This window comes from Microtus pennsylvanicus, chromosome 12 (assembly GCF_037038515.1).
Source record: "Microtus pennsylvanicus isolate mMicPen1 chromosome 12, mMicPen1.hap1, whole genome shotgun sequence".
Lineage (NCBI taxonomy): Eukaryota > Metazoa > Chordata > Mammalia > Rodentia > Cricetidae > Microtus > Microtus pennsylvanicus.
Genome location: NC_134590.1, coordinates 65330028 through 65353545, shown reverse-complemented (window position 1 = coordinate 65353545; position 23518 = coordinate 65330028). Strand labels below are relative to the sequence as shown.

At 49.7% G+C, this 23518-nt stretch overlaps 1 protein-coding gene across 2 annotated transcripts; it reads right to left on the bottom strand.

Moving 5' to 3' along the window:
• Positions 1 to 44: 44 nt before the first annotated feature.
• LOC142833051 (SEC14-like protein 4) lies at positions 45 to 16419 on the bottom strand. 2 transcript variants are annotated; one of them, XM_075944103.1, is made up of 12 exons: positions 16347 to 16419; positions 12403 to 12478; positions 8649 to 8692; positions 8300 to 8359; positions 7998 to 8186; positions 6306 to 6401; positions 5948 to 6008; positions 5002 to 5085; positions 4604 to 4710; positions 4386 to 4525; positions 4138 to 4307; positions 45 to 3327 (listed from the first exon to the last, which is right to left on the bottom strand). In XM_075944103.1, the coding sequence occupies exons 1-12, from the start codon at positions 16398 to 16400 to the stop codon at positions 3170 to 3172; spliced, it is 1239 nt and encodes a 412-aa protein (XP_075800218.1). In that variant the 5' UTR covers positions 16401 to 16419; the 3' UTR covers positions 45 to 3169. The 2 variants fall into 2 exon arrangements, with proteins under 2 accessions (XP_075800218.1, XP_075800219.1); XM_075944104.1 differs by having other exon boundaries at positions 4386 to 4477.
• Between the last annotated feature and the right edge of the window lie 7099 nt (positions 16420 to 23518).

The following is a 23518-nucleotide window of genomic DNA, read 5'->3' as shown; positions in this document are numbered from 1 at the left end:
TTGACATCTATTTTTTTTTTTTTTCAAGACAGGGTTTCTCTGCAGCTTTGGAGCCTGTCCTGGAACTAGCTCTTGTAGACCAGGCTGGTCTCGAACTCACAGAGATCTGCCTGCCTCTGCCTCCCGAGTGCTGGGATTAAAGGTGTGCGACACTACCGCCCGGCCTTATTGACATCTATTAAACTCGCCTGACTCTCCTCTGGCCCCAAACACCTTATGGCCACCATATCCCATTCTTCACCCTGGAGGCCTGTCCTTATCGAACATCCCACCCCAAGTTCTTCCAAAACTCACTCTTTTCTGGGCGTGCCCCACAAATTTGGTTCCTGCCACCATAAGACACCATGCACACTTGATTTCTGATCATCGAGGTCACTCTGCCTCTCTCAGTGTGGGCGAGCTTCCTGTTGGTGGAGTTAGATCAGCTGAGCAGCCTCACTGTCCCCAGGGCCTGGGAGGCCTGGTGCTGGGCAGATGCTCAACAACTGCTAAAGATACGATGAGTGGAGACGTAAAGGAACACACACACTATTCTCGTAATCATCAGTCTTTTGGTTGGAGATGCAGCTCGCAAGCAGGACGCTTGTCTAGCATGTGCAAGAATGTGACTTCTAGCTCCAGAACTACAAAAAGAAAAAATAAAAACTCACACTCTGTAAGGGGTGTCCCACCTGACTCTACAGGCTGCATGAAGCCCAGGGTCTCTATGAACCTGGCCAATCACAGAACCCATAAAATTGCATCAAGTATTATGTGGGTGTTTTCTGTGGGTTTTTAGATTGTTTTGTAACTCGGTTGGCATGGTTCATGGTTCTCAGTTATGAACTTTGTCGATGACAGCATTGTGTTGCAATGTCAGAGAGTTGGACGTGCCTGCAAGAGTGAGGGTTTGCTGAGGACACATGACTTCCTGAGCTCTCAATGCCCTGTCCACTTGCCAGGCAGGTTCTGCATCATCTCCTCAGGTGACCTCTGTGATCATTGCTTAACCATGAGGCATGTTGTGCCAGCTTTGGGATCGAGAGCTGCTGGTATCCACAGCTTGCTCCTTGGTGCCTGGTGCCTACCCCTCTGTCCCCAGCAACAATGTATGCCTGTTCTCTGTGATGGAAGCATCAGCTGTTCTTGGGCCTGGGGCATATCTGTCTCTGTTACCGGCAAGGAAATACTAGTGAGGCTTTACTAAAGGGGAAAATTGGCTTTGGGTGGTTAGAAGGGCAAGGGTCAGGGTTAAAGTCCAGGAGCCTTTTATTTTAAGGCCACATTGAATCGTTTTGAGTACTCATGACATGAAGTAAGATGAACGAACTCAAGACAGTCCTAACCACAGCGACAACTCTTTTGGTCTGCCAGCAAGAAGATGGAGGGAGACAAGAGGGGCTCAGAGTGCAGGAGCAGCCCTGGACTTGGAAATGCCTTCTGACTCTTGCCTGACAGTCCCAGGCTCTTGGGATCCAGCAAAACCGTACAATTTTTTCCCTCTTGCCAATCTGCTTAGGCTGATTTTAGGTAGGAATTGCCAAGAGGCAGTGCCATGAGCAATTCCTGCCCAAGACTCTAAGCCTTAGCTGTAAGTGGTCCAGATACAGTGGCTAGGGGCTGCCCTGAAGAGCCTCCTCCCTCATCTTCAAGACTTATCACTTTTTTCCATTAAAATGTCTTCGATAATGAAGACATCTAGCACGCAGAGAAAATCAAATGATGGCATCTGGAACCTGGAAAGGGGCCGGGGCACGGCTTCTTGCTTGCAAGGTGCCTAGACAGTGGCGTCTGCCAAGGCTTTGAGGATGACAGCACTTTGAAACAAGGGCCCCCTTTCCAGGAACATCTTACTATTCCACTTCTAGGGACATTTTGCCCAGCAGCACAGGAGGACAAAGAAGGCAACATCAGTGATCCTGAGCCAGTGTCTGGGTTACCCTGCGTGGGACACAGGTCTTCTGTCCCAGCCATAAGTCCAGGAGAGAGCAGTGCAGCAAAGCCCAGGCTCCTAGGCTCCAGGTAACGGCTTCTCTGAGCCAATCCACAAAGGTGCATTGGTTCGAGCTTGGTAGCATCTGCTCGGTTAGTTTCAGTCCATCCAACAGAGAAATGGTAGGCTGGCTGGGTAACTGCGGATGCCAGGAGGGCCAGCCTTTGAGATATTAATGCAGACACTGTCACTGGCCAGCTCCTGGGTCACGCAGGGAAGGGATATTGGCAGCTGCCTTCCAACTCTCTCCTTAGAGACATGCAGATGTATGGAAAGCTGGAAGGCTCTCCAAGAAGCATGCTAGAAGCCAGGATGAACCTCCAGAATAATTCACCCTGCGCCCAGTACCAGTATCTCCCCGCAGCTTAGCTTTGGTTCTGAGCTCCACTCAGGCCAGAAAGAACTAAAGTTGGCCAATTCTAGTGGTGCACATCTGCAAACCCAGGACTCGGGTCACTGAAGAAGGCAGACTGCAATGCCAGCCTGGGCTACATGGGGAATTTGAAGAAGGCTTGGCAGGGGCAACTGCCTGAAGAAAAAGGAAACAGTCAAAGTTGAGTATTAGCAGGATCCTAGCATGTGTGTGTGGGCTGGGGGCAGGGGAGGTGCACGAGGACATGTGTGCATGCGTGTGTCTCGTCATTAGATTCAACAACCCGCTCAGCCTCGTAAAGCCGAGTGTGGCTTTTCCCCTGATGATTCCCCTGCCACACCCTGCCTCTCCACTTTTGCCGTTCCTTTCAAAGGCAGCCCGATTTAGAAAGGGCTTGCTGCTCTGCTGGAGCTGGGACTTCGCTCCTCCTTCCCCGGCTCCCCAGCTGCTTCCAGCTGGCCCTTCCGGCCTTGCTGACCTCCAGCTGGAGAGAAACCATCCCTCAGCTGTGCTCCCTGTGGCGAACAGAATATGGCTCTCCTGTACTGGATCCCAGTTGGGATACCCGGCATGGCTGAATCCTGGGTGGGTGGGTGTCTTCAAGAGGACAAGAGCAAGGGCAGGGTCCTTTCCTAATGGATGTACGCTGTCACCCTCGGCCCTGTTCTCGAGGTCCAGGGAATGAAAGTGCTGGACTGTGTCTAAGGGGTCCCATGGGGAGGCTCAGATGGAGATGGGGGTTGGAGATCTCTGTAGCCACGTTCAGCACCGCCCTGTCTGGGGGGGAGGGGCAGGGGTGCATGAAGGAGTTGGGTGGAGCAGGGTCAGAGGCGGCCAGTGTCTTCCTGGTCCCGAGGAGGGCTTGTTGCCCTGAGGCCCTGCAGCTTCTCCTCGCAGGCCTTGTCTGGGAGCAGCACCTCTGCAGTGTAGCCGACTTTCTTGGCGTGCAGAAGACTGTAGGTGTTGTCAAAGCGCAGGACATCTGCAAGGACAGAGAGGGGACAGATAGCATAAGGCCAGCGCATGCGCACTCCTGGTGATGTTGGGAACGTGTTGACCAGGCCATGGGTAAGACATGAGCATCAGCGACAGGCCTGCCCCAAGCTCACCACTCATGACCTCCTCCTGGGAGTGTGGTGACCTCAGTAGGAGTATGACCCCTTCTACCACCCTAGAATTACACCAGCACTTCACAGGCAGCCCCTGAAGAGGGGATGTCATCCCCATCACTTTGACTTCCTGGCTTGTGACATAGGTGTTTTTGCTCTGAGTGTCCTTGCCATGATGCGTACCCTTGCTGGAGACTCAAAGCAATAAGCTCACTGAATCTTGGGCTAGAACCTCCAGAACTGTGTGGTAGAGTAAATAATCCCCTAGGCTTATTACTTTGGGTATTTTGTTATAGTATGTGAAGCTAGCTAAGACACTAGACCATTTTGTTTTTGTGAAACTGATACCAGTTCTAGCCACCTCTTTGGGATATTTGGAGTTTAGACAACTGGGCAGGCCCCTTGCAGAGACCCTTGGCAAAGTCCGTGGCTACTTAGTTGTCTCCTAGGCTGCTATTCTCCTGGGCCCTGAGTCTCAGGAGTTTGTGCAATGCACCTCCAGCCTTACATCCACCAGTCAGATCTAAGACCCTGAAGATGGCGCCGCTGGAGTCCTCCTGTACAGTTCTTGCCCTTTCCCTGAGAGCTGGATGTAGAGGAACTCCAGAGAGGCCGGACCAGCCCCAGGTGGCTGTCTCTCTTCCTACCACAAAGGCAACTGCAGGAAAACTTGGCGTTCTTACAGACTCCAGCCTTGACGCAGGTGAGGCTCCCGTCCTCAGGCACCAGGTGGGCGTTGTAGCGCTGGTTGGGCAGCACCTCTGCCATCTCCCCGGCCTTCTGCCTCTCCCCCATCCTGGTCTTCAGGAAGATCCCAAAGCCAATGTCGCCGCCCTCGGAGGAGAACTGCCACCTGCAGCAGAAAGAGCCTCTGAGGACCTCCTGTGTGGACTGCGAGGCCCTTCCAGGGATGCCCAGTCACAGTCCCTACCTGAGCACACAGCCTGGGAACAGGATCTCATTCTCCACCTGGTGGGAGGAGCCTCGGCCCACCACCACTGTGTGCTCATAGTGCGGCTTCTCCTGCCGGCACAGGTAGTAGTGCTTGGGCACGTCGCCGCCATAGTTGATCTGTGAGTTAGCGGTGGGTAAGCTGACAGGCGTCCACAGGCTGGTCTCCTCCCTCCCCATCCTCTGGGCACTCTGTACCTTAGTCAGGCACTTGGGGTTACCATCAGGATCAGTCATGGTTCCCCCAAATTCCACAGGCAGCTGGTCAGGGCTCATGAACTTGAGGAGCTCCTGTTTCCAGTTATCTGTATGAGGAAAGGGGGCACTGAGGAGCTCTGGAGACCAACAGAGAGACCAGTGAGAGGGCCACTTGCTTCCCTGAGAATCTATTCCTCAGAGCACTCATGAGCTTGCTTTCTGGCTCAGAGGCCATGACCCAGAACTGGAGGCTGGTTCTGTGTGCTGATGAGGCAGACCAAGGCCAATGCTGTGGAAGGAGGATATCCCAGGAGAAGGGGGCCTCTGGCAATACCTTCTGCTTTCCAGACAGGCACAGAGCCAGCGCCAACTGGGGGGCCAAGAGCTAAGTCACTTACCTCCCAGAATCACTATCTTCTTTTGTGTCTCCTCACCCATGAACGACTTGACCAGGTTGAAGGCCACTGGGAAAAGCTTGGGAGCTGAAACACACAGAACATCACTGGGAAGCTGGACCAGAGACAACTGCAGTACATAAAGGCGCAGCCAATCCTACGCTGAGCGGGAGTTGAGCGGATCTGGGTTATGCTATGCCCTGCTGTGTGAGCGCTAGCTCAGACTTGCACTTCTGAGTCTTAGAGTTATTAGCCGTAAAGTGACCATATGGTGTCTGGTTCTCAATAATCAGTGATGTCCCTTAACCAGCTGTAGGGTGTTGGGGACAAACTGGACCCCTGGTCAGCAATGATGATTCCTTAAGGCCACTCATGGTTTTGCTAGGTGACCTCAGAGTCCTTTGGGGTGAGAGTATCCTGTCCCACCCCAGGGGTACCTGCTTACTCATTGAGCACTTCCTGTGGGCCAGGTTTTGTGTGCAATCTTCTCACTTAGCAGACTCTCATTTAATATCCTAACTATGGGGGAGGCGTCATGGTGGTCTCACTCCACAACACAGAAAAGCTGAGTCTCAATGAGAGGAAACCGACTGGCTCCAAATGAGAGAGCTAACTAGATGTGAGCCCAGGACATCTGAGTCCAGGGAATGTAGGACGGCCATCGAAGACGGGGACCATTCTTGCTAACAGAATGGCTCATGGTCCAGTCTACACTGACGTGAATAAGAAAATAGCAACAAATATTTAGACACCTAACATGGCTGAAACACACCGGGGAAGGATTTTGCATAGTACAAAAATATTGGTCTGCAAAGGAATGGAGTTAAGAACACAAAAACCTTATTCACAAAAGATGGTTTTTGAGAAGCTGTAACCCAAAGGCCTATTCATTGTCACCTCACCCCAGTCTCCCTTCCCCAGGTAGGGGTCATCTTGGTCATGGACTCACCTCGAATAATAACTAAATTTTTCACTGTCTCAGGATAATTTGCTTCCAAGATGGCGAAAAACTGTAAAGTCAAATGACATCGGTCATGGCTATAGCCAGCCCTTGAATGCCCAATCTTCTGTAGCTCTGATACTGCTGAAGCAAGAGGCCCAGCCCCGCCTTCTCCATGACACGTGCATCCTCCTCTGGGACGTCCTTGCTCCTCATCCTCCCTCTAGGGTGCCCCTATGGCCAGCATCTCCAGACTGGTCCACAGGTCCTCTGGAGGGTGTGTCTACTTTTCTATGGATGGGAAGCTGGTGTGGGCTGTGGGTCCCCCTTGGCCTGGTGCTGTTACTGCTCTTGTCTCCTGCTTTACCTGCTGGTAGACTTCCACCGCTGGCTTCCACAGGTGCCTCAGGCTCAACCCTTCCACATCGAACACCATCACCATCCTCTCGATCTTCCTGCCCAACTGCAGGAACAGAGCAGGCACTCTGGTTAGATTGATAATTCATGCAGGGGATCCTGGCCACCTCTCTCCATCTTCTTGATACCCACAACCTGGCAGGGAGGCCTGGCAAGCGTGTGTCAGGTCCCAAACAGATGGCATCCATCTAGGGTGTGAGGAGAGGTTAAAGCTGAGTTCTAGGCTCTTCGGGTATCATAGTTTGTTCGACACTATTGCCTAGCGCATAATTAAAGCATGACTCAGGGCTGGCAAGATGGCTCAACAGGTAAAGGCACTTGTCACCAAGACCATTGACCTGAGTTCAATTCCTGGGACCCACTTGGTGGAAAGAGAGCTAATTCCCAGAAGCTGTCCTCAATCTCTGCATGTCACCATGGCATGCACTGGGCTCATACTTCAGATGCACAAAACCAACAAGGCTGCCTTCTACACTGGGTTCACTCTGAAAGCTGCAGAGGTCAGAGGGCAGCTCAGGGCAGGAGATGAACCTGTCCAGGTGAGTATGAAGGTCTTCTTGGAGTAGAAGCCTCACTCTTGAGTGCTCCATATACAATTTGTTTGGTTTTCAAGACAGGTTCTCTATATAGCCCTGGCTGTCCTGGAACTCTCTCTGTAGGCCAGGCTGGCCTCAAACTCACAAAGACCCACCTGCCTCTGCCTCCCAAGTGCTGGGATTAAAGGGATGCATTACTACATCCGACTTGCCAATGTACTTTTTATGTATGTATGTATGTATGTATGTATCTATCTATCTACCTACCTACCTACCTACCTACCTACCTATCTATCATGTGTGCCGGGTGTGTGTGTTCAGGTACATACCATGGTGCCTGTCTGGAAGTCAGAAGGAAACCCAGGGGAGTCATTCTCTCCTCCCACCGTGTTAGTTCCAGGAACAGGACTCAGGTTGTTAGGCATGGTTACAAGTGCCTTTACCTCTGAGCCATCTCACTGGCCCTAGGATTTCATATTTTTTATTTTAATAACTCTGTAGTATCTCCTTGAATCCCATGGGGGGATGCACAGAGTCATGGCTTGACTATTAGTTTTTATAGACAGAAAATCTACAGTGGTGACTATCTTTTCTGTAAGTAAAGCTGGCTGGCTGTTCCAAGAAATCCTAGGAACAGTGCTAAGGGTTCTCACTACCCCCATGGTCAATGTCAGGGCCTGGCTTTTTATGTGGGTGATTGGAATCTGAACATGGTCTTTGTGCTTGCTCGGCAAGCACTTTTATGAACTCAGCCAGAAGAGAAGGCATTGGTGACCTTACTTCAGGCCGGCAGAGAGTCTCACACACACACACATACATACACTTACACATACTCACATACATACTCACACACATACTCACTTGCACATACACTCACACATACACACACAACACACATACATACTTGCACACACATATACACTCACATACACACACACACACACACACACATTCACTATGATACTCACGGAGGAATCAAAGTGGGAGAAAATCATACGGAGAGCTGGCGAGAGTTAGAGAGACAAGGTGCTGTCCTTCCCTGGGCCTAGTGTCTCCACTTGGAACACTAAGGCCACCAAACATGCTGCCTGAATCCCACTGCTCACCTTTTGACTCTGCAGCTCACACTCATGCTGAAGCAGCTCGCAGACTCTGATACGCTTGCGGATCATGTCCTGCTTAGAGGCAGACATCAGGAGCCCCTTGGGGTCCATTGTCCCAATGATGTCAAACCACACAGGGCAGCCTTCGTAGTCATAGCCACACAGACCACCCGAGTCATAGAGCTGGATCACCTGGACAAATGGACAAAGTCCTCACTCAAACCAGCCCACGCTGTGCCATCGGGTGGCTAGATGGGGGAGAGGGAGGGCATCGGCAGGCCTAAGGGGTACTGCGAAGGGCTCACCTCTGGTGGCTGCCACGTAAGGATGTGGTTCAGGTCCTGCTGATTCCGGAACTCCACATGCTGCAGAGATATGCAGAAGCTACAGAAGCTATGTGTCTCCAAAGCCTCTGCAGGTACTGGGGACATGAAGCCCAGCAGCCCTCCCACAGCTACAAGATTGTGCCAGAAGACATTTAGCCTCCACAGAACTGGGGATGGAGGTGGGAGGAGGATGCAGGGAGGAGGGACTCAGGCCTTGTTCAGGAAAGGACCCAGGAGATGGAAAGCGGAACACGAGAAGAGACTCTCTCTACCGGCCAGAAGCCTGGGTGAGCACAAGGGGAGCCAGGGCACGGAAGCAGGGTCCTACCTTCCGGAGCATGTCCTCCGACTTCTTAAGGTCAAAGTTCCGAGCTGCGAAAACATGGGAAGGACAGGCCAGATCTAGAATGAGCTGGTCTTGGGGGTTTAGCAAGACAGCTCAGCTGGTAAAGGCGAGGTGCTTGCCACTGTTAGGTCCTAAATCAGGGACAAATGGCTAACTGCAGAGGTTAGAAGGAAAATGGTCCCCAAAGGGAGTGGCACTATTAGGAGGTGTAGCCTTGTTGGAATAGGTGTGGTCCTATAGGAGGAAGTGTGTCACTGGGAAGGGGGAGCTTTGATGTATAAATACTCAAGCCACACCCAACAAGACAGACCACTTCCTGTTGCCTACTTAAGATGTAGAAATCTCAGCTCCTTCTCCAGCACCATGTCTGCCTGCATGTCGCCATGTCCCACCATGATGATAATGGACTGAACCTCTGAAACTGTTAAGTCACCCAATTAAATGTTTTCCTTTATAAGAGTCACCATGGTCATTCATACAAGGAGCAAGATCCACCGTGGTCAATGGTCTCTTCACAGCAATAGGCACCTAAGACACTGAGATGCTTATTTAACATATCAAAGTAGACCTGGCTGCCAGGTTCTCCCAGCATCCCTCAGTCCCTACCAGTTACAGGGGATGACTGGCATACCTCACCCTACCCTAAATCTCTCGAGCCCAGGTGCTGTGCTGCCCTCCTTCCTTTCCCTTTCCTTCCTTTTCCTTCCCTTCCCTTCCTTTCCCTTCCCTTCCCTTTCCTCCCCTCCCTTTCCCCTCTACTCCCCTCCCCTTCTCTTTCCTTCCCTTTCCTTTCCTTCCCCTTCCCACCCCTTCCCCTTCCCTCCCCTTCCCTTCCCTCTCCTTCCCTTCCCTTCCCTTCCCTTCCCTTCCCTTCCCTTCCCTTCCCTTCCCTTCCCTTCCCTCTATAATCCAGACATTTTGGTTACCTGGCCCCTTGGTCTGACTCTCACCTCTCCCCCCCACCTCACAAGGCTCAGGGTCATGTCCACTCTGGAATCTTCCAGATGTCCCTCCTCTGACTATGCTCTCTCTTTTACCTACAATAATCTTTCTCCTCCACCAAGCCTGACGATCTGAGTTTAATCTCTGGAACTCACATAACAGAGAGAAATCAATCAGCAAACTTCCGCCGCCTCCGTGTGCATCGGTTGGTTGCCTGAGTACTCCCACCTCCCAATAAACAAACAGACACAGAAACCATTTAAGAGTGGTAGGAGAAAATGGTTCCTAGAGGTTCCTGAGGACAAGATTAGGGTGTCCTCACTTTTCCTTACACCCTCAAAATATTCTTGGGGTTTGGGAATCTGTGTGTGTATCTGGTTGTGCCTGCGCATGCGTGTGCACGCGGGTGTGGGGGCCAGGGCTCACTGTTGGTACCCTTCTCAACCACTTTCTCACTGAATCTGGAGCTCATCAATTGGTTAGAATAATGGCTGACCAGAAAGCCTCATCTCCCCCCGTCCTGCAGTTACACATAGACCATGCTGGATCTTGCTCCTTGTATGAATGCTGGGAGAAAGAGCGTGGTCCTCATATTTGCTCAGCAAGTACCTTAATGATCTCAGCTGGAACTAGAGGCATGCTGGCAGCCCACAAGCACAGTTTATTTTAGAAATGCCTTGGCAGCTTCTTTGTATGGCGACTAGCTCGCTATCAGATTTTCCACCAAGGGAGCTGAAGTGGAACACAACAGCAGAGATTTTCAAGTGGAAGGCGACATTCCAGCCAGACAGCCTTTGCCCTGTTCGTTAATCACCTCAAGAAGGAACCACAAGGGCCACTAGCTGGCCTCCCCATCCTCTGTGACAAGTCACTCGGTCACAGCATACACAGGCAGCCCACGCTACTCCTCAGCAGCTTCCACGGAGCCCAAACCCGTCTCATAAGGGCTGCAGCCCCCCAGTCACAGGCAAACAATACAGAGCTGCTTGTCAGGATGGGTGTCACTGCAAGTGTCTGAGAACAAGCCTCTGCGATGACACTCTCCCGGTCCTCCTTGGTGTGTATTAGCGTCACCTGCATCGGTGTTGGCCCGCTGAGTGGTCTATGATGATGGGATCAGCCATCTCTGAACTGCGCAGTGTGGCGGTCCCTAGCTGTATGAGGCCACTGAACAGCAGAAATGTAGCCAGTGAGACGAGGACCCGCAGTCTTCATTTAAGGTAATTTGGATAGTTAAATATGTCCACAGGCTACCACACTGAATATGGCAGTTCTAAATACATCAACATTTAAACGTTTGTCTATTTACTGTGTCTGGATCTTTTCTGTACCAAGCTTAAATTCCAAGAGTTTTATAGTTTGAGCAGTACCTGAGTGCTCATCATGTTTTATAATTGGATATTGCTTCAGATAAGAATGATACTAGTTTTTTCTTCATCCTGTTGGCTGTTTTTTTTTTCCCCTGAAAACCTAAAACTGTTTAAAAATAAAATTTAAAAACTGTTTCTAAAAATAATTATTTAAAAACAGAAAGAACAAAAAGAGGGGGAAAGTGGCCTTCGGGTTGGGTTTCCTTCATGTAGGCCTGGAGACTTTATATTTGACTCAGCACTTTGAAGACAGGGCTCAATACCAAGCCTACGACAGCAGGGAAGAAAGCAAGGCTGACAGACTGGCTTCTCGCTGGTCCTCTGCTAGCAGTGTGGAGCTGGGGTTCGGTTACAAGTCCATCTGGTTGACAACCACTTAACCCACGTGCCTTGTGTTCACTTCTGGGATGAGTCTTGACTTCCTCCTACCTCAAGTGCCCACTCTATTCCAGGCAAAGGACTGAGTTAAAAGATTTCTCACCCCAGCCTTCCCCCCAGCTCCACCTGCCACAGATCTTCCCCCCAGCCTTCCCCAGCCTCCCCCCAGCCTCTCCCCACAGCCTTCCCCCAGCCCCACCCTGACAGATCTTCCCCTCAGCCTTCCCTGCAGCCTTCCCACAGCTTCCCCCCATCTTCCCCCAGCCTCCCCCCCCCACTCTAGCCTCTTGCCCCCCAGCCTAGGTGCCATTTCTGGTATTCCTCTTCCAGACTGCTGTGAGTTCTAGAAGCCCCTTCTCTGCCATTACATCACTACTCGGTGTCCCAGAGGACTGAAGGCAGACCCAAGTCCTAAAGGTTCACAGAAACCCAATTCAGCACCAAGCTAGGAAGGCCCTGGGGCCTCCATGCATTTACTCTGTTGGAGCCAAAGGCACTGGAGTAAAAGTATTAGGGGAATCAGGACAGATGTAGAACGGAGCGGGAGGGGATCCCCTGGGACCGGCTGTCTAATTAGGCTAGCTAACCAGCATGCTTTAGGTCTTCAAGAGACCCTGCTCAATAAAGAAGAGTAGTTAAGGGGGCTCTGGCTGCAGTCTCTGGCCTCCACAGGCCGCCCCACCGTCACCCCTTTCCTCTCAGGTCGTGGTTCCCTCTGGACGCCTCTAGATGCTCTGGCTGTGCTCCCACAGAAATCTACAATAAACTTCCTCCTCAACCCATACCCGGGAGCAATCATTTCCTCTTTTCTTTGTCATTCAGGAGACCCAAGCTCCCTCCGAGACAGAGAGACTCGGGCTCAGACGAGTCTGTGCGGTGCGCACAGATTCTAGCAGTGGAGTTTAGGCTCTAGCCTAGAGCAGGCCAACAGGAAGCCTGTGTGTCAGCAGGATGAGTGCCCTCAAGTGCCCACCTCACTGTCCTGCCATCTTGCTTCTTTCTCTCCTTTCCCTTGCTCCCTGCCTCCCTGATCCCCATGACCTCACCTCGGAGCCAGCGCAGAAGGAAGTAGTCATCAGCCTTGGGCAGAGCTGGCAGCACATCCTGGAGGGCCTCCCGGAACTAAGAGGAAAAGGAAGGGCATGAGAGAATGTTACAGGAGTCCTCTGTCAGAGCCCGGGCCCTGACAGCTCAAACGATCAATCAAGAGACAAGCAGCAGTGACAAGCTGAGAAGAGTTATTTGGTGTGGCCACTTTGGAGAGAGAAACCAGGAAAGAGGCCCACAAGTGGTCCTGGAATGAAGCTTAAGTTTAAAAAAGGGCAAGAGGTACGCATGGCTAAGCCGTCCTGACCAGTGGTTCTGTCTGCCACTGCCCGGCAAGTTTGGACTCCAGTCTGTCCTGCACGGTGGTGTGAGGAGCTGTCAGAACTGTCTGGCTCTTTTCTGGGGAGACAAGTTCCTCTTCTGGCCAGTGCCAGAGCCTTCCCCGAATAAGTACCAGAACTCCAGCCTTTTCTCCCCCAATTCCGGGCGATGCTGATGAAGGCTAGCCTGACAGTTCTAGAAGCATTGCCCCAGAATTGCACCCCAATAGTCTGGATTAGAGAGGGGCTCCTTCCTCTGAGCTTCAGTTTCCTCATTTATGACATGAAGGTAATGTCAAATGTGTCCAATCAAAGGCTTCAATGTGTTTAAAATAAACATGGAAACCAAGTTTGATGACACATATCTGTAACCCCAGCACTCAGGAAGCTGAGGCAGGAGGATCAGGAGTTTGAGACTAGCCTGGGCTACATATGGAGAACTTGTCTTAAAAAAAGAAAACCTAGAGCCGGGCGGTGGTGGCACACGCCTTTAATCCCAGCACTCGGGAGGCAGAGGCAGGCGGATCTCTGTGAGTTCGAGGCCAGCCTGGTCTACAAGAGCTAGTTCCAGGACAGGCTCCAAAACCACAGAGAAACCCTGTCTCGAAAAACCAAAAAAAAAAAAAAAAAACCTATAGGGATGGAAAGATGGCTCAGCAGTTATTATTAACCGGGATACGTGCAGGTAAAACACCCACACTCATACAACAACATACACATGCTTGTGTGTGCGCGCACACACACACATCTCTGTAAGCCTGGGCCTAGTGCCCAAAAGGCAGAGGTAGGTAGATCTTATGAGTTTGAAGCAAGTCAGGGCTAGATACCCCAACCTCTGAGAAGTATCGATAATTGTTTTATTTTTGAGACAGGGTCTTACTATGTAGACCAGACCTGCCTCTGCCTCCCAAATGTTGGGATTAAAGGTGTGTGTCTCCATGCCTGGCCAATAGTAATCCCAAAAAACTAATGAGATGAGAATACATTTTGCTGTGCTTACATAATTAAAAAGAAACTCGTGAAGACAAATGACCAAGTGTAAAGGTAGAGAGTCCCACACGTTAACAACCAGACCATGAGTCCTCAGGTCTGATAACCCACAACCTGTACACAAACATCCACAGCCCCAACTCCTAATGGCTTGTCTGGAAATAGTGGTGCTCTAAGCTTTCCTAAAGTCAGCCTCAGGGGCAGCTAATGACCCTGCTGGGACAGGCCAGCTCCCAGCAGCTCCTGGATCACGCCGTGTCTTCTCTGGGAGAGCATGGCTGTCACTGCTTGGCTGTGCATTGAACAGATTCTCCTCTTTGGCCTTTTTCTCTTTGGTAATCCATAGTCTCCGAGTACCTAGCCTGTCGCTGTCATCAGTGTGCAGTCTCTGGTGCTAACAAGGATTAAAGCATGAATCCCAGCAGGCACTGGAAGGATTCACACCTGATCTGAGGGATCAGAGGCAGTTGATGGGGGTTGGAGGGTGGGAAGGGGTACAGTGTCCCTTAAGGAACAATAATGCTTCTCTCTCATCCCCTCTAGGTGACTGTCTGCCCAGCCTGGAGAAAAGTCACACTATAGTGTCCTATAAAGACTGGGTGTCTGGAAGTGTGGCCACATTGTCCTATGAAGACTGCATGTCTGGAAGTGTGGACACATTGTCCTATGAAGACTGCGTGTCTGGAAGTGTGGTCACACTGTCCTATGAAGACTGCGTGAACGGAAGTGTGGACACATTGTCCTATGAAGACTGCGTGTCTGGAAGTGTGGACACATTGTCCTATGAAGACTGCATGTCTGGAAGTGTGGACACATTGTCCTATGAAGACTGTGTGTCTGGAAGTGTGGACACATTGTCCTATGAAGACTGCGTGTCTGGAAGTGTGGACACACTGTCCTATGAAGACTGTGTGTCTGGAAGTGTGGTCACACTGTCCTATGAAGACTGTGTGTCTGGAAGTGTGGTCACACTGTCCTATGAAGATTGTGTATCTGGAAGTGTGGTCACACTGTCCTATGAAGACTGCGTGTCTGGAAGTGTGGACACACTGTCCTATGAAGACTGCGTGTCCGGAAGTGTGGTCACACTGTCCTATGAAGACTGTGTGTCCGGAAGTGTGGACACACTGTCCTATGAAGACTGCGTGTCTGGAAGTGTGGTCACACTGTCCTATGAAGACTGTGTGTCTGGAAGTGTGGTCACACTGTCCTATGAAGATTGTGTGTCTGGAAGTGTGGTCACACTGTCCTATGAAGACTGCGTGTCTGGAAGTGTGGTCACACTGTCCTATGAAGACTGTGTGTCTGGAAGTGTGGTCACACTGTCCTATGAAGATTGTGTATCTGGAAGTGTGGTCACACTGTCCTATGAAGACTGTGTGTCCGGAAGTGTGGTCACACTGTCCTATGAAGACTGTGTGTCCGGAAGTGTGGACACACTGAACTATGAAGACTGCGTGTCTGGAAGTGTGGTCACACTGTCCTATGAAGATTGTGCGTCTGGAAGTATGGACACTGTCCTATGAAGATTGCGTGTCTGGAAGTGTGGACACACTGGTGCACGTTAAGCTCAGGAATCCTCTAGAAGGAGCTGATTCCATGCACAACTGTACAAAGATCTACAGCATCTACAGCCTTTCCCCTCTTCCTCCTTTTTTTCTCTTACAATTATTAAAATAGTAAGTGTATGTTATTTTTAAATAATGGAGAAAGTAGGAATGCCTCACAGGGTTCTCTATCACAGTCCCTCCCAGACGCCAGGTGTCTAGTCCCAAAAGAACCCTGTGCCTGTTGCTTCCTGAGACCATCAGCACTGGGCGGCTCGTCAGTGAGCCCTCCTATTCCGCTAAGGTCCCCTCTTTCACTTGGAGAGCCTTGGCTGAGTTCCCAGGTCTATCCTTCACCCAGGTCTCTCATTTCTTCCTGTAAGATCCTTCCCCGTGGGAGACACTTCAAAACAAGCCATTCATCATTGTCCTTTGAGACGGAGTCACCAGGTAATCTGGTCTTTAACTTGGCAATCTTCCGGTCTTTGCCTCGTCAGGCGGGATTGCGCCTCCAGTGTCTGCCTGTCTGTCACAAAACTTTAGCTTTCCTTTCAAAGAAGGCCGAGTGTGAGCCTGGGCTGGATTCCTAAGGACTGGGCCTCTCCTTTCTGATAGTCCTTGCTTTCTCCAGGTATAGTCTGCAGGATGCTCTCAAAATAAGACCCCCTAGCCTTCTATTTCTCTGTGCTAATAAAAAGTAAACAAATACGTCTGATAAGAAGACTGAGAACCCTGGCAACTGAAACCAAAGCAAACCAAACACTGTCGCAATCTCGGCAGAGATCTACGGATCTGCCTGGCAGTAGTCATAAGCTGGGAACAGGGGCCAAAACTGGGTGGTGTGGCCCACTGCGCTAGTAGGCTGAATTTACACACACACACACACACACACACACACACACACACACACCCAGAAGTCATCCAGAGGGAGGAAGAGGAGGGGTGCAGCATACAGCGGCTGCCTCAGAACGGTGCTCTCCGGAGGCACTGGGCTTTGCCATCCAGTCTCCACACAAGGCTACAGCCAATGTGCGCCCGGTGAGTTCAGCTTGGCTCCCACGCCTTCCCGCCCTCCACACTCCTCACCCTGGCCAGGGCCTCCTGTTGCTGTGGGCTCAGGTCCCCGACTTGTCCGCTCATGATGCTCTTCCGCTTGGCCTCGGCTGCCACCACCCTCACCCCGGTTTTGCCTAGCAGGTCTGATACGGGTCCCGCCCCAAGGGAGAGTCCTTGTTTCTGCCCCGCCCTACCCAGTGCTCCCTCGTTTTTGTTTTGTTTGGTCTGCCCAGGTCATCAGGCCTACCCTTATGGGGCAGAGAGGTGACTTGCCCTCAAGAGGTGTCTTGAGAGCCTGAGGTAGCTGGGTGGCTCCCACCTTCGGGCCCTCTCACGATCAGGGCTCTACCGCTCAGGTAGCGGTGGGACACAGGTGTGTGTGTGGGAGTATTAGGGGTGTCTTCACTAAGGACACATGCATGGGGGCAGGTTCTTCAGAGCCAAGTGGGAGCTGAGGATGTCACCCCCCACCCCCAGTCCTTTAGCCTAAGGAGAACCCAGCCCCCTACCCCTGACTTTGAACACAGGCTGGGTTTCCTGAATGTTCACTGACCAGAGAGAGCCCTTATGTGCCAAACGGCTCAGCCCTCTAGACGTTGAGACCGATTAGGTAAGATGTGCCTCCTGTGTTAGCAGAATGCCTGGCATGTCACACTCACGGTTTCAAAACTGTTATGAAGGCTCTTAGTAGAGCCAGAGCTACAGCTTGGCCCAGGTGGTGAATCCCTGGGAGTTAGGACAGCGAGAGAGCCAAGGAGAGGGTGGGGTGGCTGACTCCGAGGAAGTTGATCTCTCTGGACAGGGCGGGAAAACACCGGCTGCCTTGGCATGAATTTTCTGGACAGCAGGTGGCAAGGGAGCGGGGGAGGAGGCGGTGAAAACAGGCCACTGAGACCTTTCCCCTCTGTCCTCCCATGGGTCAAATCAAGTTCCAGATATACAATGACCAAGCATGGGCTCATATGAGACTGATGCCCACTGGAGATGTGATTGGTCGTCAGCAAGTATGGGCCGTGCTAAGGAGAAGCAGCAAACCAGATCTCAATGACTCAGGACCAGAAACAGTTAATATTTTATTCATTATTTTTGCTATTGATTGTATATTATATGATTATTTCAGATATACTAAAAAATATAAAATACATTAAAAAACAAACAAACAAACAGGTTCTTGTGTAGCCCGAGATGGTTTCAAACATTCTGTGTCATCAAGGAGAGTCTTGAACTCTTGGTTTTCTTGTTTTCACCTCCCCAGTGCTGGGGGACAGGCAAGTGCCACGATGCTTGGTGTGCTAGCTTATTTTATATCAACTTGACACACACTGGAGTCATCCAAAAGGAGGGAGCATCAACTGAGACAATGCCTCTATCAGACTGGACTGTAGGCAAACCTGTAGGGCATTTCTTAATTAGTGATTGTTGAGGATGGGCCCTGCCCTGTGGGTGGTGCCATCCCTGGGCTGGTGGTCCTGGTCTATAAGAAAGCAGGCTGAGTAAGCAAGCCAGAGGAGCAAGTCAGTCAGCAGCACCCCTCCATGGCCTCTGCACCAGCTCCTGCTCCAGGTTCCTGCCCTGTGTGAGTTCCTGTCCTGACTTCCTTCAGTGATGAACAGTGATGTGGAAGTGTAAGGTACCTTCTCCTCCCTAGGCTGCTCTGGTCATGGTGTGTCATCACAGCGATAGTCTCGCTAACGAGGACACCTGGTCTGTGTGGATCTGGAGATGGACACCTGACAAGCACTCTACGAACTAAGCTGTAGCTTGGGTGAAAAGACACAGGGTGGACCAGCACACAATGCATCGATTTTACTTTTTTCATAGTTTTTATTTTTTTGAGACAGTGTGTCACTAACCCGGAACTCACTATGTAGATCAGGCTGACTTCCATCAAACTCACAGAGATTCTCCTGCTTCTGGCTCATGAGTGCTGGACTTTTTACATTTTGTAATTGATAGAGTCTTTAGGGCAGTTTTAGGATTTCCTCTGACAAACCAGAAGGCAGAGTTTTCGTATGTCCCCTGTCACTCCCACCACTTCTGGGACCCAGGTGGGACCCTCTGCAGTTCCTCGGTCTGTGATTTTCACTGGTGAACAGTCAGCACAGGTTAAGACCCGTATAAAGGCATGTCCCCACCCTACACACCCTCCATGCTCTGCTTGCTCTCTTAGTTTTTGAAAATGCAGGTGCTTGGGTCTGGAGAAATGGCTCGGTGGTTAAGAGCATTTATTGCTCTCACAGAAAACCCAGATCTGGTTCCCAGCATCCACATCAGACAGTCACATGCCTGTAACTCCAGTTCCAGGGGAGCCAATGCCCCCTCTGCCCTTCTGGGGCATCCACATGGTGTACACACATATGTGCTCAGTCCCACAAGCATATGCAGCAAATAAATAAGTACATGTATATTTTTAATTGCAGCTACTAGCAGTGTGTGGTGGCACTAATGTAACTCCAGCCTAACGGGGGGGGGGGGGGCTAAAGTAGGAGGACTGAGAATTCCTGGGCTACACAGCAAGGGATCCTTTTCAAAAAAAAATAATTGTACCTATCAAAATTATAGATTATATTTGTGGCTCACATTTTGGGTTTGCATAATATTTCATTTGGCTAGAATTTGCCCTAGGAGAATCTTAAACTGAAAGAAAGATCCAAGTTGGGCTTGAAGAAATGTCAAGCATATCTGTGGTGATGTGGGAGTGTCATATATCAATCTGTTGATTCCTTTGGCTAAGCAATAAACGGATATCATGAGGGTATGACTTCAAAATTTGGGTCTAAGGATATGATGCTTTGGAGAGAGTCTTCTTTTGTTTTCACAGAGGATGAGACTCTATGGATTTCTTCTATTCCGATTTGGTATGATGGACCACGTCCTCCTGAAGGGTTGCTGTGAACATCTTCAGAAAATTGCTTTGCTCAACTGCCAACTGAGATGAAACTAGCACACAGGTTATACCAAGAAAGACCTAATTAACGACGCCCCCATTCAGCAGGAAGCAGTTTGGAGAGAAAAACTGCGCCCATGTTCCCAAATATGGTTTATAAACGTTTTTTTACATTTAAAGGGGGATATGATATAGATATGAATAATTTGCATTAGTATAGATTTTGCTTTATTTATAGAGATTTAAGGTCAATTTTGTTATATGTATAAATGTTTCTGATGTAACTTTTACTTGATAACTGTTTTGTTATATGTAATTTTGCTATGTTAAGGTTAAAGCCTTCCTTTTTTTTGTTTAAACAGAAAAAGGGGAAGTGATGTGGGAGTGTCATATATCAATCTGTTGATTTCTTTGGCTAAGCAATAAAGAAACTGCTAGGCCCATTGGATAGGCCCACCCTTAGGTGGGTGGAGTAAACAGAACAGAACGCTGGGAGGAAGAGGAAGTGAGCTCAGACTCCACAGCTCTGCTCTCCGGAGCAGACGCAGGAGAGACGCCATGCTACCTGCTCCAGGGAAGACGCACACCATGCCCCAGCTCCGACCCAGGATGGACTTAGGCTAGAATCTTCCCGGTAAGCGCACCTAGGGGCGCTACATAGATTATTAGAAATGGGCCAGAGCAGTGTTTAAAAGAATACAGTGTCCGTGTAATTATTTGGGGCATAAGCTAACCTAGCCGGGCAGGCTGGGCTGGGGTGTTGGGAACGCAGCCCTGCGTCGCCCCTATTACTACACTGTGGCTTTTGCAAAGGACCTGGGTTTGGTTTCCAGCACACGCATGGAAGCTGCCAACCCTCTGTAACTCTGGGTCCAGAGAATCCAGTGCCCTCTTCTGGCCTCTGTGGGCACTGAACATACATAGTACATACACATACATGCAGGCAAAACATCCATATACAGAAAATAAAAATAAATAAATCAGGGCCTAGAGAGGTGGCCCAGCAGTTAAAAACATAGTTTCTCTTCCAGAGGACCTGGGTTCAATTTCCAGCACCCATCTGGTGGTTCACAACTATCTGTAACTCCAGTCCCATGGGTTCTGACATCATCTTCTGGCTTCTTCAGGCACCAGGCACACACGTGGTGCACAGACATACATGTAGACAAAACACACACACACATACACTAATAAATGTATAAACCTCAGAGCCTTGTGCATGTTAGGCAGTGGCTTTGCCACTGATCTATACCTTCAGTCCAAGAATCTGTTACATAAGAAAACATTGCATAGGACTAGAGAAATGGCTCAGCAGTAAAGAGCACTGGCTGCTCTTCCAGAGGACCCAGGTTCAATCCCCAGCACCCACATGACAGCTGACAACTGTCTTTAACTCCAGTTCTAGGGGACCTAACACCCTCACACAGATAAATATGCACATAAAATAAAAATAAATAAATAAAATATTAGAAAAGAGAAAACATTGCACAGAGTCTCACACCTGTAATACTAGAATCTGAGATGTGTGGAGAGAAATTCAAGGTCATCTTTGGCTCCACAGCTGATTGAAGGCTAGTCTGGGATATATGAGCTTAAAATAAACTGATTTAAGATACTGTTGACATCTGCTGGTGTGAATTTGGGGAAAGCAGATGTACATAAAATGGTATCTTCCCAGAGATCAAATGCCAGTGCACAGATGCAAAGTGGAACCCAGGGGCCGATTCTCAGAGCAGCGGATGTGTAGGTACTCTTGCCAGGGGGCTCCCTGCCCCCTCCCCAGGTCTCCATAGTCACAGATGTTCAGGCAGTGAGGTGATTTAAACCTCTGAGAAATCAGAAAGAGAAAGAAACAACACACACACTGTGTGAAAATTGATGGTATTGCTAGCTAGGAGTTGGTGAAATGGACACCTTCATATAATATATATATATATATATATATATATATATATATATATATATATATATATATATAATTTCAACTTTATGGATATGGGTGTTTTGCCTGCATATATGTCTGTGCGCCCTTTATATGCGTGTTTAGGAGAGGGTGTCAGATCCCCTGGGAATGGAGTTATAGATGGCTGTGAGTCACCATGTGGGTGCTGAGAATCCAACCCAGATCCTCCGGAAGAGCAGCCAATGCTCTTAACCACTGAGCCGTCTCTCCAGCCCTGAGACTTTCATATATTACTGGCAGGAGCAGCAACTGTTTTTCTAAAAATTACTTGACAACACCCAACATTTTACCACTTTGCTCAATGATAATTCTGGTGGAAAATAGTTCAGGTTTATAATTATATTGAACACACACACACGCACACACACACACAGTGCTGGAGAGATGGCTCGGCAGGTAAAAATGCTTTCTATAAAGTCTGATGACTGAGGAGTTCCATCCCTGGGGTCTACATAGTAGAAGAAGAGTGCTAACTCCGGAACGTTCACCTCTGACCTCCACTCACATCACGAGACACACACACACGCACACACACCAATGGGAAAGATTAAAACCCAGAATGTATATGGTTATGCATTGTTAACAAGAATCTGAAACAAGTTTAAGTAAACTATGGTGGTTGATGTAGTTGGTGAAGAATTTATAATACAGGGGAAAAAATAACCATGAATCATCTTGAAAACGATGGGACCAGATGGCGTGTGCCTCACACTTCTGGGAGGTGAGACATACCCACTCAGTGAAGAAGGCTTGAACGCAGAAAGAAACGTGCTCAACCTTCCCATCTCCCGGGAAAGGAGAAGGGCAGTAACATGTCTCCTGTGGAGAAAAGCCTGTGTTTAGCCAGCTCTGCCCGCCGGTTCTGCTCTAGGGGCTTGTCAATATTAGTTCAGTGCTGACTAACAGAAAAATAAGACAAGGCACACAGTAACCCGAAGCCCTCAGGCCGCTGGGGGCGGGGAAAGTCCAACTCCCAGGGTCTGCATCCAATGAGGAGGTGGTGGCTTCACAGATCAGAGCTTCAGTCAGGATGATCAAGTGTTGGCCATGACCACTGCGGGAAGAAATTACTTGATAGACAAAAGGAAGGAAGGAAGGAAGGGAGGGAGGGAGGGAGGCAAGGAGGGAGGGAGGAAGGAAGAAAGGAAGGAAGGAAGGAAGAAAGGAAGGAAGAAGGGAAGGAAGCCAGGAGGCAGAGGCAGACGGATCTCTGTGTGATCAAGGCTAGCCTGGTCTACAGAATGAGTTCCAGGACAGCCAGGGCTACACAGAGAAACCGTACCCAAAAAACCAAGAGAGGGGGGCAGGACCTCTTTTTTTTTTTTTGACAGTCCCTGGGAACTGAGAAACCCCTGATGGTTGAAGCTGAAGCTGTTACCAGTGGAGAATACTTCGCAGCCCTAATTTCCTCTTTCATACTGGTGAGGGTGCTTGATTTAAAAAACTCATTAGGGGCTGGAGAAATGGCTCAGTGTTAAGTGCTTGCCGCTTGCAACAGTGAGGGCCTGGTTTGATTCTCCGGCACTCACAGACAAGCTGGGTGTGTGCCCAAGCTGGGTGTGTGCGGTGCACATGTGTGATCCCAGCCCTGAGGAGCAGAAGGAAGATGGTGTGGGGGGGGGGGGCTGCTCACTGACCAGATGGTCTAGCCAATCAGTGAGGGCCAGATTCCGTGAGAGAACTGTTAAAGGACAATAAAGTAGACAGAGACTGAGGAACACAGCAGGTAGCCAACTTCGACCTCTGTCTGCCACACTCACACAGCTGGAAGGCGAGGGACAATGGAGAGTATGAAGCCATCCTTGCCTTGGGCTATGTAGCAAGTCCTTGACTCCAAAAACCTAAAAACAACCCCACAGACAATAGCAACCACACACAAACACACAAAAAAAAAACCAATAGCAAAAACATATATTTATGAAAACCGGGAAGTTGAAAACATATTCTGGGTTTTAATCCCCCCCCCCCCCACTGATTGATTGATTGATTGACTGTGTGTGTGTATGTGTGTGTGTGTATGTGTGTGTATCCCATGATGTGAGTGTGGGGGTCAGAGGTGAACTCTCTGGTGTTAGAACCCTTCTACCGTGTGGGTCCTGGGGATGGAACTCAGTCATCTTGATGAAAAGCATCTTTACTGCTGGGCCATCTCTCCAGAACCATAATCCAGATTCTCAAGAACTAGTTCCAGGACAGGCCCCCAAAGCTGTGGAGAAACCCTGTCTTGAAAAACCAAAAAAAAAAAAAAAAAAAAAGAAAGAAAGAAAGAGAAAAAGAAGCAACAGAACCCTTCATATCAGTGAAGCCATAGATGGTACAAAGATTTTTAAATTTGTATCTGTAACCAGAGCA

Bases quoted from the DNA above. Each gene is read 5' to 3' on its own strand.
- LOC142833051 (XM_075944103.1), bottom strand. From the start codon at position 16,400: ATGAGCGGACAAGTCGGGGACCTGAGCCCACAGCAACAGGAGGCCCTG. The intron at 12,479-16,346 runs GTGAGGAGTGTG...TTTTCCTCTTAG, and splicing joins AACAGGAGGCCCTGGCCAGG to TTCCGGGAGGCCCTCCAGGA. The intron at 4,308-4,385 runs GTAGGGACTGTG...TTTCTGCTGCAG, and splicing joins TTCCCAGGCTGTGTGCTCAG to GTGGCAGTTCTCCTCCGAGG.